Genomic DNA, 14,970 nt, shown 5'->3' with positions numbered 1-14,970 from the left:
GGTTTAGAGTGAAGGCACGCAGTCGGGAATGAGGACCCCTGAAGAGGACCATGTGGCGGTTGAGGTCGCTCGTGTTGAGCGTAGCAGGAGCAGGGGTGAACTTCTGCTTCAGACGTCGCCTGGCTGGAGGCCAAAATATGGTGGTGGGAAATGGGAGCAGGTCTCGAGGAGGTCCCTGTAGGCACTGAGCGATACGAGTCAGGCTTGGGGCACCCCAGTGGTGATAGCGCAGTATGTATGTGGTTCAATTATATTCGAATGTAACGAAGGTCCAAGTCTTTAGAGTCTTGGTGCTCCCTGTCTTATGAGACATGGACGCTATCCAGTGACCTGAGATGAAGACTGGACTCCTTCATGTGTGTCTCATCAGAGAATCCTTGGGTACCGCTGGTTTGACTTTGTGTTGCTCACAGAGTCCAAAATGAGTTACGACACTATGGGGGATCCCCCATACCATACTATACCAGTGCATGCTCCCCAACCTGACCTGACCTGACCTGACCTGTCCTTACCTGATTAGCAGGTTGGCTCCGCCTCTTGCAGGACCACTCACAAAATATATGAAACATAACAAAGGCAACTTACATGCATACATAGACAAAATCAAATAAAAATAAAATAAAGTATGATGGACATAATCAATGGAAATCAGAGAATCCAAAATGAACAAATAAATTAGAACTCCAGCTAGGCGAGGAACCCTGACTGAGACATGACACCAGAATCCTGGGTCTCAATCCCAGCACAGGCACAACCTGTCTGGAGATTTCCCACTCTCATTCGAATTCTCACTCTTTCTTTCTGTGGCTTTGTGGGTTTTCCTTTCACATCTCAAAGTCGTACAGGGTAGGCAACTCTAAATAAGTCGACGGGACCAAAAAACATGTTTTGGGTAAGGAAGAATCCTGAGGTTTCTAAGGAAGGTCCATGTTTGACTAGTTATCCTCTCTGATCGTGATGCTGGATGGTGGCCATGTGCTGCATGTTGATTAATTTTCCTGGAGGCGGGGCCACCATGATGTCACTGATGAGGGATATATAGCTCAGGCTGTGGAGTCAGTCAATCAGAGGTTCATTGGTAGCTGACGTTTGTGGAGTCAACTTCATCACTAAGAGTATTATTTTGGATTTTTCCAGTTTCAGAAATGTTTCCTTCAGTCTTTGTGGGTACTGATTTCTAGCTTAAAGGTTGGACTTGATAGCCTTGGGCTAACTTTTTGGAAAAAAAAAAAAATTTTTTTTGGTATTTTTTTCCCCTTTTTCCTGTTGTGGGAGACAATCAAAAGATGATGTTAGCACTATGAGGTGTTTGCTAGCACCCTAATTAATCGGCAATGAAATTCTGCCCCCCGTCAACACTTGAAGGAAACAAAAAGATAGGACCAGCAGTCCGTTAGAGACTTCTCTGATTCACGTTTCTTGAAGGGCAACGTCCTTGTTGTGGAGAAGTGCTGGTAATGATGACGGACTTTGTGTCAAGTCTCCTTTTATATACGCCCCACTGCGGGAACCACCCCACATAGCCCCTAATTAGAACATTAGAACAATCTGGACGAGAACAGGCCATTCAGCCCAACAAAGCTCATCAGTCCTCTCCACTTAGTAAGTCGAGTTTTGAAAGTCCCTAAAGTCTTACTGTCCACCACACTACTTGATCGCTTTCCTCAGAACTAATCCTTTGTAGCCCTGGACTCTTCTCTGGACCTTTTCTACTGCTGCTGTGTTCTTTTTCTAGCCTGGAGACCAAAACTGCACCCAGTACTCCAGACGAGGTCTCACCAGTGTGTTATAAAGCCTGAGCAGAACCTCCTGTGACTTGTACTCCACACATCAAGGCGCTATATAACCTGACATTCTGTTAGCCTTCTTAATGGCTTCTAAACACTGTCAGGAAGTCGATAGCTTAGAGTCCACTATGACTCCTAAATCCTTCTCATAAGGTGGACTCTCGATTTTCCAACCTCCCATTGTGTATTCAAACCTCACATTTTTAGCCCCTTAATGTAATACTCTACATTTACTGAAGGATAAACTCCCTTGACTTGTAGTCCACACATTATGGTGCTATATAATCTAACATCCTATAATCATTTTTGATCACTACTGTCCTGTGCTTACACATAGACAGTGATCAGTCCACTATGACTCCCAGCAACTTCTCAATGGAGACCAAAACTGCACACAGGACTCCAGATGAGGCCTCACCACTGTGTTAAAAAGACCTGAGCAGAACCTCCTGTGACTTGTACTCCACACATCAAGGCGCTATATAACCTGACATTCTGTTAGCCTTCTTAATGGATCCTGAACACTGATGGGAAATCGATAACTTAGAGTCCACTATGACTCCTAAGTCCTTCTCATAAGGTGGACTCTCGATTTCCAGACCGCCCATTGTGTATTCAAACCTAACCTGGGCAGAAGCTTCCCGTGTGGATAAGAAACCATCCCCAGTACTGGCTGCAATGTCAGTCCATGTAGTATCTACACAATCTATTATATAGTGCCTTTCATATCTATCTATCTATCTATCTATCTATCTATCTATCTATCTATCTATCTATCTATCTATCTATCTATCTATATTATATAGTGCCTTTCATATCTATCTATCTATCTATCTATCTATCTATCTATCTATCTATCTATCTATCTATCTATCTATCTATCTATCTATCTATCTATTATATAGTGCCTTTCCTATCTATCTATCTATTATATAGTGCCTTTCATGTCTATCTATCTATCTATCTATCTATCTATCTATCTATCTATCTATCTATCTATCTATCTATCTATCTATCTATCTATCTAAGAGTTGGAGAGAAGTAATGAATTTGCACTGTTTTGTCTGTTTATAATGTATGCCTTTAATCTATGTCAATGTAAATTGGTTAAGTCTTTAAAATATTAAAAAGTAATTCCCCTCCCATCTGTGTGTGGTGGGTTTGAAAGAGAGGACTCAGACTATGCAGCCAATTTTATTGAAGAAGAAGAAGAAGCAGCAAGGGGTGAAATCAGAGGTGAAAGCTGTAAAAGTCCACACAAAAATGAAATCCCCGAAGTGACAGTCTCCAAGGGAATCAACCTTTCGTCGTACTGGCAGATCAAGGTAATGACAAGCATCACACAAAGCTGCTGACTGGCTATAAATTGTGAGCGCCTGTCCTCCCCCCTCCTGTCGGAGACTTTCAGACGCCGCACACAGAATGGGGATTTGTGTGTAGGCGCTCGCTGTGCTGGAGAGACTGGGCGACTGAGCGCAACAGAAGAGGAGAAGAAGAAACAACTGGCTACCTGCTTACCGATTTGGACATAACGTCACATCACAGCAGCAGCAGGTATGATCTCTATGTGTGTGTGTGTGCTTGTGGGATCCTATGGGCCTCTTAGAAAGATTGTAAATGTTGTAAATGTGTCTCATGTTACGTACATATTTAAAAGTCATGCAAGCCGCAGTTCCATATCAAATTTGTACAGCCATGTAAAATTATACACATTTCATTTTGCTTTCTAAATGCTTCTTCTGGCTGCAGCAAAAAGAACTTGGAAATTTGAAAAATGTCATTGAATATGACAAACACTAAATACTTCATTCTGCATCTGTTAAGCTCTCTGTCTCTCTGTATTTCTTTTTTAATCCATACATATAAAGAGAAAGATGTGAAAGGCACCATATACTAGATAGACAGTTGCAAAAAGCACAAATACAGTATATGTGCAAAAGATATAATATATACTGCAGATATACAGGAATGGCACTATATGATAGATAGATAGATAGATAGATAGATAGATAGATAGATAGATAGATAGATAGATAGATGTGAAAGGCACTATATACTCTAACAGGACTTTATATTCTAAAAAGGTACAAGTACTGGTCAATATTATTCATAATGTTCAGCCCATACAGTAGAATAAAGTTGCTGTAAGTTAACTTTAATCTTATTTAATTAAGCAATTGGCTTTATGTAAACAAGCTAAATAAACCATACGGACTTCATGCTACAGGATGGATGTCACCGGCTCTTTTCCATTCACTCACTCAATGTGTTGTTCTGTTTGATACTCTGGAGGTCACAGAGGTTTCATGTGAATGCTTGTTTATGGTCCTATGCCTCGAGTGTTATTTAGCTCTAAGGTCACTTTATTTAGCTTTTTTAATTGCTGTATTAACAACCATTAATCAATTAGTATGGTTACACATAACCTACAGTATTACTTAGAGGTCTGTAGCCAGGAGTATATGCAGCTTTAGCAGGGGCTAGCTTTGTAAAATATACTATAGATGAATAGAAATTGCAAAATATAATATATAGATAGGAAAAGCACTACACAGTAGACAGAATAGACCACGTAAACTGTCCATAGTTCAGCAGTCCATCGGTGGACAGACAGCGCTGGGTTGCATTTTTGTTAATCAGTTTTAAACTGCTTTGTTTTCCTGTCTGTTTAAAAAAGTAACTGTACTAATTTTGGAATTAATAGCATGTAAGGTTTGCTTTTTTATTTATCCGTGAACTTGTCATAGAGCTCTGCGCCTGCACTGAGTGAATAGTGCTACACAAAAATAAACTGAATGAATGATTGATAGATAATTTATATATATATACACATACATATACATATATATATATATATATATATATACACATTATATATATATATATATATATATATATATATATATATATATATATATATATATATATATATATATATATATATATACATATATATTCCTTGCCTTCGTAGTCTGAGTCCCGACCTGAATTGTGTGGGTGGTTACCTACCAGGTAACGCTTGTGGTTGGTCTGCAATTCGGCAAACATCTGCCACGGTGCCCTCTTTCAGTTGTGAGAAGCAGATAATGGAATGTTGCATAGTTTTACTGTCAAATATATATATATATATATATATATATATATATATATATATATATATATATATATATATATATATATATATATATATATATAATATATACTGTATATAAAATATGAGTGTATATATATCCAATCCATCCATTATCCAACCCGCAATATCCTAACTACAGGGTCACGGGGGTCTGCTGGAGCCAATCCCAGCCAACATATATATATATATATATATATATATATATATATATATATATATATATATATATATATATATATATATAAATTATTTATTTATCTATATATATTTTAACAGTATACAAGCAGAATAAAAAAATCCAAAAACAGGCACATTTCATCATTCAGGTATAACCAGAAATATCAGAAAAGTGCGTCAGGGGTTCTATGTAAAGTGTATAAAAATATATGCCGAAGAAAATGAAAATGTTAATTTCCTATTAAGCAGAAAAATGAGCACTTCATACTCTATATAACATACAACACGCACACACAAAAATACACTTTATAGCACATTTATACTGAGTATACTCACATACAAAATCTGTAAAACACGACACGAGTATAACTTGTTGTATTTTTGAGCATCTGTGAGGCTTGAAAGTATGGAAGTGCAGTAATTCCCGATTCCCTTTTTCATCAGTAATTTAAAAAAAAAATATATATATATAAAATCTTTTTAAAAACCACGCTTATATTAATTTAAAAAGTGTACTAAAACGTACAAAATAAGTCTCTCATACATCACTCGTAAAATAAAAGGTGGGCGCTGTTTTTTGAATGCTGATTGTTGAAAAGCGCCCACCTTTTATTTTACGAGTGATGTATGAGAGACTTATTTTGTACGTTTTAGTACACTTTTTAAATTAATATAAGCGTGGTTTTTAAAAAGATTTTATATATATATATATATATATATATATATATATATATATATATATATAATACATTATTTTCACCTTTTTAGTCCTGGGTTTGTTTTAGTATATTTTTGTAATCAATATTTTAACACTTCCTTTAATATTTCTATCCATTTCTATATATTTCTATCCCGTCATCTATTTGTGAAATCTTGAACTATTCTTCATATAAACATTAATTGAATAATTAGTGAAAGTGATTATTGATTCGTGTATTGTCATCGGAAGTGAGTAAGTGTGCAAAATTTCCAGTCATTTGGAGAATAGGAAGTGGGTTAAATATCGATTACAAGATTTGTACCAGACAACAAACAGGTGAAGTTAATATAATCGTGGTAATAATAAAAAAAAATCTTTAGTTACTGAAGCATAAATGGCTTTGTAGTCAGGATGCACTTTTCTCTTTCTAAAAAGATCCACTCATTCTCAGATGTTGTTCTTTCTTTCCAGTTAAAGAGTCGCAGACACCATTATTATAATAATTTAAATAGCCGTGGACAACGTGACCGTTTATTGGGGGCCCCAATCACACACACGTCCACACACACACACACGATGGGTTATTTTGGAGTTACTAATTAATCAAACCCGCATGTTTGGTGGATGAAGACTCGCACAGACTTGAGGAGAATGTGATGTGCCGACTCCATACAGACAGCAGCAGGCTGGAGATTTGAGTGCGACGCTGCACGAGTGCCGTAGCAGAACTCAGTACTGTGCTATGGTGCTGCCTCTTTGTTCTTACTATTATTATTATTATTATTATTATTATAGCAGGGGTAGCAATGCCCATTCATGCATCAGTTCATCTATTTTTACTTTTTTATTTAGCAGCATTTTTTGAAAAACTATTATTACAAACATGCCAATTATGAATAAATTCTCATTTGTGAAATGAGAAAATATGTGCGGTAAGCGCAAGTGCATTTCAAACAAGTGAACCGAACCGAACAGACGGCGTCACAGCTGCGCAAGCAAACTCGAATTTGAACGACGGGGTCCGAGCTGAACAGGCTGGTGCTGCTCTTTCCGTATACAATTTCTTCATAAAGAGTAAATGTTTATGGCTCCTACATTTCGCTACCAAGAACCAATTACGAAATGATTCGTTTTACTCGAACAAGGTGTATTTTCCATTGAATTGAAATATTCTATTCTTCAATTCTAATTTGAAATAAGTCGAAAGATAGAAAACAGTTTAAACTGAGGGGGAAAAAAATGCACCAAAATAATTGGAACCCTTTACATTCTGGCTGGGGATGTAGCAAATTGGAAAGGTAACTGATAATATAGTATTTAATTTTATGGTACTTTATACGTTTTTCTATCGCAAATGCTTAATTTGTAACTTCAAAGAATTAAAGCCAATTCGCCAAGATGGCAGTGAATAAAATGTGTGTGCCATTCATTCACTGGAATGTTCAGTCCTGTTGCACCCAGTTAATAGTTCTTAACAAATGAAAGAGGGTCTTGATATCTCAATGTTTATACTCCCTGTGGTAGACTTGCAGAGCTCCCTTTCACCCAAAGTGCGGGTTTTAGACATTTTATGTGATTTAATTCCATTCCACTGGCAGTGTGCACTCCCACTTAATCCTCATCCACCTCTATCTGTTTTGTGAATGTGCTTATTATACTGGTGAACAGAGCCACGTACTGAAGACTCGGGTGCAAGGCAGGAACAAAACCCGATGGAGTGCCAGTCCAATGTGGCTCTGACAGGAGCAGGTCATCTTAGATGAGCTCGTCTAATTAAATAGGGAAACAAAGTATTTCCTTGACATTTCAACACATCACTAAGACAAAGGAGATTATTGTAGACTTCAAGAGGGTCAGGCCTGCTCTGTCTCTTATTGACGGTGAAGATGTGAAAGTGGTGAGGACTTACAAATACCTGAGGGTACATCTGAACAACAGTGGAGTACCAGCAGAGAGGTTGTTTGGTGTGGGCAGGCCACTCTTATATGTTTTCTGTCAGTCTGTAGTGTCCATGTTGTTGTGTGCTGGAGAAATGGCAATAGTGTAGGTGATCAAAACAGAGTGAAAAGGCCAGTTGAACACTAGGAGTCAGGTGGGACTCAGTGGAGGAAGTGGTGGAACAGACAGATGCTCAGAAAGCTGTTGACTATCCTGGGCAATAACATTCAGCCCTTGTACTGTATGAGACTGAGGAGCACATTTAGTAACAGACTGAGACAACTCTGCTGCTCCAGGGAGTGCCATGTGAGGTCATGTCTACCCTCAGCCATCAGGCTGCATAATGAGTCACCCCTCAGCCCAGGTGGTCTTGTGCCCTCTGTGTTCTGAATAGTACTGAGCCAATCTAGCAGACCTCTTAACCGACAATGATGCCATGTGCAATATACTGTGCCAAGGACTGACATTCTGTACTGTGAAACTGTAACTGATAAATATGTGCAATTCTACTATACCTAATACTTAGGAGATAGCTACACTTTGTTAAATTACTACAGATAAGTCATATTTACAGTATGTGTGTTTGGACCTTGTCAGTATACCCAAGACTACTAGAATTCTTGTCATATAAATATGTACTGTATATATAGTCCAGCCCTTTATGTCTGCATGCATTCCCTCTGTAATTTTCTTCTACATTAATAATCTATCTATCTATCTATCTATCTATCTATCTATCTATCTATCTATCTATCTATCTATCTATCTATCTATCTATCTATCATATAGTGTCTTTCTCATCTATCTATCTATCTATCTATCTATCTATCTATCTATCTATCTATCTATCTATCTATCTATCTATCTATCTATCTATCTATCTATCTATGAAAGACATCTATTATATACCGCTTTATCTGCCTATCTATCTATAATACAGTGCCTTTCACATCTATCTATCTACAAATTATATAGTGCCTTTCACATCTACTATTTATGTTATGCTGCCTACTACACAAAACTTAAGATCTTAAGATCTATCTATCTACTACTCTTAAATTAAAATCTATCTATCTATCTATCATATAGTGCCTTTTATATCATCTATCTATCTATCTATCTATCTATCTATCTATCTATCTATCTATCTATCTATCTATCTATCTATCTATCTATCTATCTATCTATCTATCTATCTATCATGTATTGCCTTTCAAATCTATGTACAGTATCTACCTATCCATCTGTTAGATAGATATATAAATAGATATGAATGGAACTAGATATGTACGTATTTATCTGTCTGTCTTGGATTCGCTGTAATCATGGAAATCTCCATTCGCACTTGCTGATGTTTTGAGTTGATACAGCATTGATCATTGTGGCTGACAGATCTGTTGATCTTTGCAGAGATTTTTAAAAAGTGCACATTGAGGGTGTATGTAGGCACTCACTAAATTTATTAACACTTTAAACTCATCTCCATTGCTTTGGATCAGGATCGAATGCAAAATGTTTTTCAAAACTACATAAAACACTTCATTTCCTCATTAATGTTATTAAAGTGCAGTGTTTTGCTGTTAAAATGCCATGTTACATACCCTGATAACACGTTGCTTTGTTTCTCTTTCTTCCCTCAAAGATGGCCACATTGCTGTATGACAGGAACTCCTTCTCCCAATACCCTCCCAAGACTTTCTTGAACATCCTAATTCAATTGCATACAATTTGATGGACAAACTATTATCTACTAAATGCGAGCTGTGTTTCAACTTGTAACTGACACCACAATCCATTTTGTACGTTTTCCACTTTGTATTTTTCATAATTTTATTTTAATAACGACGCTTTTGAGTCTTGTCATCATTGGTGTTGTCATTTGGATACACAAAATGCTTTCGTTACCAAATAGAAATATTTTCTGACACAGTAACATCTGTCCCTCAAAATGATACTTAAGCCGGGGGTCTTCAATAATGGATACACTATTTATAAAAGAATATAAGCGGAAAGGAAGAATTCTGCTTTTTGTACTGCATCAAAACAGTAAATCTGAACATATTCCTTGTGGATATTTTATAATAATATTTTTCCTGGGTGTTCCTAACACATTTACAGACACTTGTGCAGTGCTAGGAAGCTTATTGTAACACCTATGGAAATACGAATACATTCAAAGTGCCATTTTTTTTGTAAAAGCCTAACTTATTCTGCTGTAACATATGAGCCCAGTACAACTAATTCTGAAGTAGAAATGTCTCGCTTTCATTCTGAGGGGTAGAACATGAATCCTGAGTGAAGGATGATGATGTTATAGCCTGTTAAATCAAAGGGTTAAGCAGTCGAGGACAGATGCTATCTGGTCCTGGGGACTTGCCAAGCTTTGTGGTGTCACAGCCCAGTTTTTGTCATGCCAGCGTCTTTGCGACACGCTTCTCCTCCATGAATTTAGCATGAGCGTCGCTGCCACCATTTGTGACGGTGCGGGTCCTGCTCCCACTTCCACATTTGGTAGCCCTCAAACAGAACACCATCGATAATGTAACTGGATGAGCTGGTCTGATGGGGACAAATCAAACTGAGTAAGGGGATGGTGCAAAAAAGGTGCAAGTTCTTTTATTAAAAATACTCAGACTAAACAGTGTTCAGAGTGCAGTGCTTCAAAAACGTCCCTAAATAAATAATCCATAAAAACCAATGAAAAATCCAAATGTTTAAAATGAGAATTAAAAACCTGTAGACATCATTGGGGCAAAATCAGCCAAACACAGCTCCTTCCCAGTCTCTCCAGCTCAGCCAAGGCTCGCTCAGCTGGAGAGACTTCATCCGCTGCCGTCCTCACACTACCGACCCGCCTTTCTTGGCTGCCTCCGCCGGTATCTGCCAGACCGCTTGGGGTCGATTGTCCTCCCGTCTTCCTCCTCGCACATGCAGTCATTCCTCGGATCCCTAGAAAAGATGCCACCTCAACCGAACCCCCTCTTCTACATCTTCAATGGGCACGATCTGTCCCTTGAGTGCCAATCCTTCGATCTGACCCGGGACCCCTGACCGCGCTGACCTCTCTTTCAACCGGCTCGCTCGTCCACTCGTTTTTCACCTTGATGCTGTTCTCACTCTCTGCCTCTTTTGTTCTGTTCTGTTTTTTCCTTTTCTCGTTTTTTCTCCTGTGCCGGCCTGTACTTATACGGCTCTGTGGGCGCAGCACCTCAATCACGCACTGTTGGAAGCCGAACAAGCAACTGAGAACAATCGCACCCTCACGTGCAGGAGCATCTCGCCACAATTACCTCAACAACTCACTGCGGCTGCACGATCACGCCCATGGAGACTGACACGACCAAATGGATTATTTTAAAAACTGGTCCATTTATTCAGAGCTGTGGACCCGCTATATCACAGTGGGGAGTGGGGTGGTCCCCCTTGGTGAATCAAGCGTGCTCGTCAAAGTTTGTCTATCAAAGCATTACATAAATCAAGTGCGATCATCAACGCTTTTCCTCCTTGGTGAATCGAGCACGATCATCAGAGCGGAGGTTTTGGAGCTCATCAAGGATCTACCGTGATTCCAAGTGTGATGCTCCCGCCGTGATCATTGGAACAGTGAGGGTGAACGGGGTTTCATCTGGGGTCAGATGTGGCCCACCTGCAATGGTGCTATGGCCAACAGGTTGTGTTAGATAAATGTAATATAAACATTATATGCAGTTGATGAAAACTGAAAGAGAGTATAGAAATCTCAAAGCAGTAGGATGATAGGAGAGCAAGGAATAGCAGCAAATAAAATTGAGGAAAGCGGGACAGGCAAAGAGAGAGAGAGAGAGTAACTCAGGCCCAGAGACCTGCAATAGGCCCCATAGGTCAGTGGTTCTCAAACTGTGGGGTGGGGCGCGAAGAGGTGAAAAAAATAAAAACAAGAATCAAAAATATGAAAAGTACATCTATTGAAACCAAATCAAATTAACTTAAACTACATTCTGATACTAGAAAAATAAATATAGAGTTCGATAAATGTCGATAAAAGTTAAGTAGGTATAATAAAATATGCATCTATGATATATCACTAATTAAAAAAGAACAAATTGGTATTAGTGGGCTCCTTTCAAAAAAAAACGTTAGGGGGGCGAGATTAAAACTGTTATGAAAACTCAGGTCATAAATACTTAAAGGTTGAGAAATGCTGATATAGGTGTCTTAACATCTCTCTATTATATAAAAAAATCCTGGGACGAGACGAGACTTTTTAGCCTGGGCCGAGACGAGACTTTTTAGCCTGGGACGAGATGTGACTTTTTAGCCTGGGACGAGACGAGACTTTTTAGCCTGGGACGAGATGCGACTTTTTAGCCTGGGACGAGATGCGACTTTTTAGCCTGGGACGAGACGAGACTTTTTAGCCTGGGACGAGATGCAACTTTTTAGCCTGGGACGAGACGAGACTTTTTAGCCTGGGCCGAGATGAGACTTTTTAGCCTGGGACGAGACGAGACTTTTTAGCCTGGGACGAGATGCGACTTTTTAGCCTGGGACGAGACGCGACTTTTTAGCCTGAGACGAGACTTTTTAGCCTGGGACGAGATGCGACTTTTTAGCCTGGGACGAGACGAGACTTTTTAGCCTGGGACGAGATGCGACTTTTTAGCCTGGGACGAGACGAGACTTTTTAGCCTGGGCCGAGATGAGACTTTTTAGCCTGGGACGAGATGCGACTTTTTAGCCTGGGACGAGACGAGACTTTTTAGCCTGGGACGAGACGAGACTTTTTAGCCTGGGACGAGACGAGACTTTTTAGCCTGAGACGAGATGCAACTTTTTAGCTTGGGACGAGACGAGACTTTTTAGCCTGGGCTGTGACGAGACTTTTTAGCCTGGGACGAGACGAGACTTTTCTAGAGAGCTACTTTCACGTCCTGCGAAACGAGACTTTTTGCCAAGAGATTTAAGCACGTCTGGGGCCGGAAATAAAAGACAAAGAGTAGAAGACAAAGTAGAACGTCGTAAAGAGGTTCCAAAACGTATGCAGAGCAAGTTAAAGAATATGAAAGTAGTAAAATTCGAATGTCTCAAAAAAAATGTTAGTAAAGATCGCATTAGTTCTAACAAATGGAAATTATTACTCAGTGAAATAACGGAACAGAGATCGAATATATGGACATACAGTAAGTGATATGACAAAAGTATATAGATATTATTTGGCTTTAAACTTTAAGTCAGTGACTTGTAGATCGTCTAATTCATGTTGCCATCAGGGAAAAGTAGTGTTTCTTCCCAATGAAGAGGCGTATCCACGAGAATGAAAAGATTTGTTGTTTGGTGAAAGTGAAATCCACATACGTGAGTGGCAGAAACACGAAGTGGCTGGCACGCAAAGCGAGCAGTGGGGTGAAGATCCTTAGTTTTTAATATATTGCAGCATGTGGGAAGTTGTTCCAGGGCTAGCTGGGCCATTTCTTTTTTTTCCTATCGTTTTCTAATTGTGACTTTCTTTGCCAGGCAGCATGACAAGAAAGGTTGTGACAAACACCAGAGAACGGTGGAGGCAACAGAACGTGAACAGCGCCTTTGCGGAGCTCCGGAAACTCATTCCTACTCACCCACCGGAGAAGAAGCTGAGCAAAAATGAAATTTTGCGTATGGCAATGAAGTACATCACTTTTCTGGTGCAGCTGTTGGACAGTCAAAGTGGCCAATCATCATCTCAGTCACCTGGCTCGCTGCTCCACCTCCTGAAGGGCAACGTGGAACATCTTAGCATCCCGAAGCAGTGGGGAATCATCAGCGACACGGAAGCACTGTCTCCAGACTCGAGCTGTGACAGCTTGGAATCCTGGTGATGGACACGGGGCACTCCCAAGATGCTTGGTGCTTCTGAGATGTCAAGTTTCTTAATCACTCTGGTTATGGAGATCCTCTTGGAGGGACTGGTTGAGTTTTTTCTTGGTAGCCACACACTGTGTAAAAAAAAAAAATTGAAGCTGAAGGTTCACGGAAAACAAAACTACAATGACATGCTGACTGTTTATTATTTATAAATATATTTAACTGAAACTTCGTCAACCTGATATGATGTTAGTTGTAATCACATGGGCAATTACAGATCTGACATCGTAAACAGCTTCTCAGCCCACTCGTTCTGTTTTGCCATCTTCTAAACGGAGGTTTTAAGTGTCTAGAAAAGGAAAATTTGACATCTTTGCTCCAAAAAGTAACATTTACGTGCCGACTGGGGACTAGAAATCGCCCTACCAGATAAAGAGAGTTTAACGACACACCTGCCATGGAAGAATTAGCTTGAAGAAGAAGAGGTCATCTGTTGTACAAATCACAAAAAATGTCTCCATTTTAGCATTTGGGCTTGGAGATTCACTCTGTGTACTGCACGTAGGTGTCGAGATGTCTTTCACGGTGCTTTGCCACGTCTCATCTTTTCCTTAATTAAATCCCACCTCCCTCGGAAATTGCAGACGTGACTTGAAAACCTCTTCCCGCTTTATTCTCATTTGCTGCTAGCTGAGAAGTAAAAAAACTGGAAATGTTCCATCATGTGGGAGCCGCTTTAAAACCATCTTTGGGCTCCTTCAGTTGTCTCATTTTTAGGTTGGTAGCGGATAATTAGAAAAAAACGAGAATGACGACGATAAAAAAAAAACAAAAACGTTGTTAGCCAAAGAATTGTGTCTGCCCGAGTCTTGTCAAACGTGTTGTGTGACTTGAAATGTATTCTCTGAATTATTTTTTTTCTCTATTATTTATCTATTTATTGTAATTTATTTATTCAACTGATTAAATAAAGTGCTCATCATGTAAGACAGTACAAACAGTTTACTGAATTTATTGAAAGAAGTTCACTGTTTCCATGTTTGATTGAACGGGTTCTCCTTGGTACTTTCAGCCGGCCAGACACTTGATTGTTTTATTAGGCAGGTTCTCCTTTGTCATTTCTGCCCTTGGACATACAATCGTTTTATTGAGCGGGTTCTCCTTGGTGCTTTCAGCCCATAGACAGTCAATTATTTCATTATGTGGGTTCCCCTTGGTGATTTCAGCCCATAGACGCTCAATTGTGTCATTGAGCGGGTTCTCCTTGGTCATTTCAGCCTGTGGACACTCAATTATTTCATTAGGTGGGTTCTCCTTGGTCATTCCAGCTGGCCAGGCACTCAATTGTATCATTGAGCAGGTTCTCCTTGGTCATTTCAGCCTGTTGACACTCAATTATTTCATTAGGTGGGTTC

General features: G+C 39.3%; 1 protein-coding gene across 1 annotated transcript; it reads left to right on the top strand.

Moving 5' to 3' along the window:
- The first annotated feature begins 3,147 nt into the window (after positions 1-3,147).
- tal2 (T-cell acute lymphocytic leukemia 2) lies at positions 3,148-14,566 on the top strand. Its single transcript, XM_028805055.2, has 2 exons — positions 3,148-3,341; positions 13,229-14,566. The coding sequence occupies exon 2, from the start codon at positions 13,234-13,236 to the stop codon at positions 13,567-13,569; it is 336 nt and encodes a 111-aa protein (XP_028660888.1). The 5' UTR covers positions 3,148-3,341; positions 13,229-13,233; the 3' UTR covers positions 13,570-14,566.
- The last annotated feature ends 404 nt before the right edge of the window (positions 14,567-14,970 follow it).

Source organism: Erpetoichthys calabaricus, chromosome 7 (genome assembly GCF_900747795.2).
Source record: "Erpetoichthys calabaricus chromosome 7, fErpCal1.3, whole genome shotgun sequence".
NCBI classification, from domain to species: domain Eukaryota; kingdom Metazoa; phylum Chordata; class Cladistia; order Polypteriformes; family Polypteridae; genus Erpetoichthys; species Erpetoichthys calabaricus.
The sequence above is the reverse complement of the archived record's forward strand: the minus strand, read 5'-3'. Positions and strand labels throughout refer to the sequence as shown.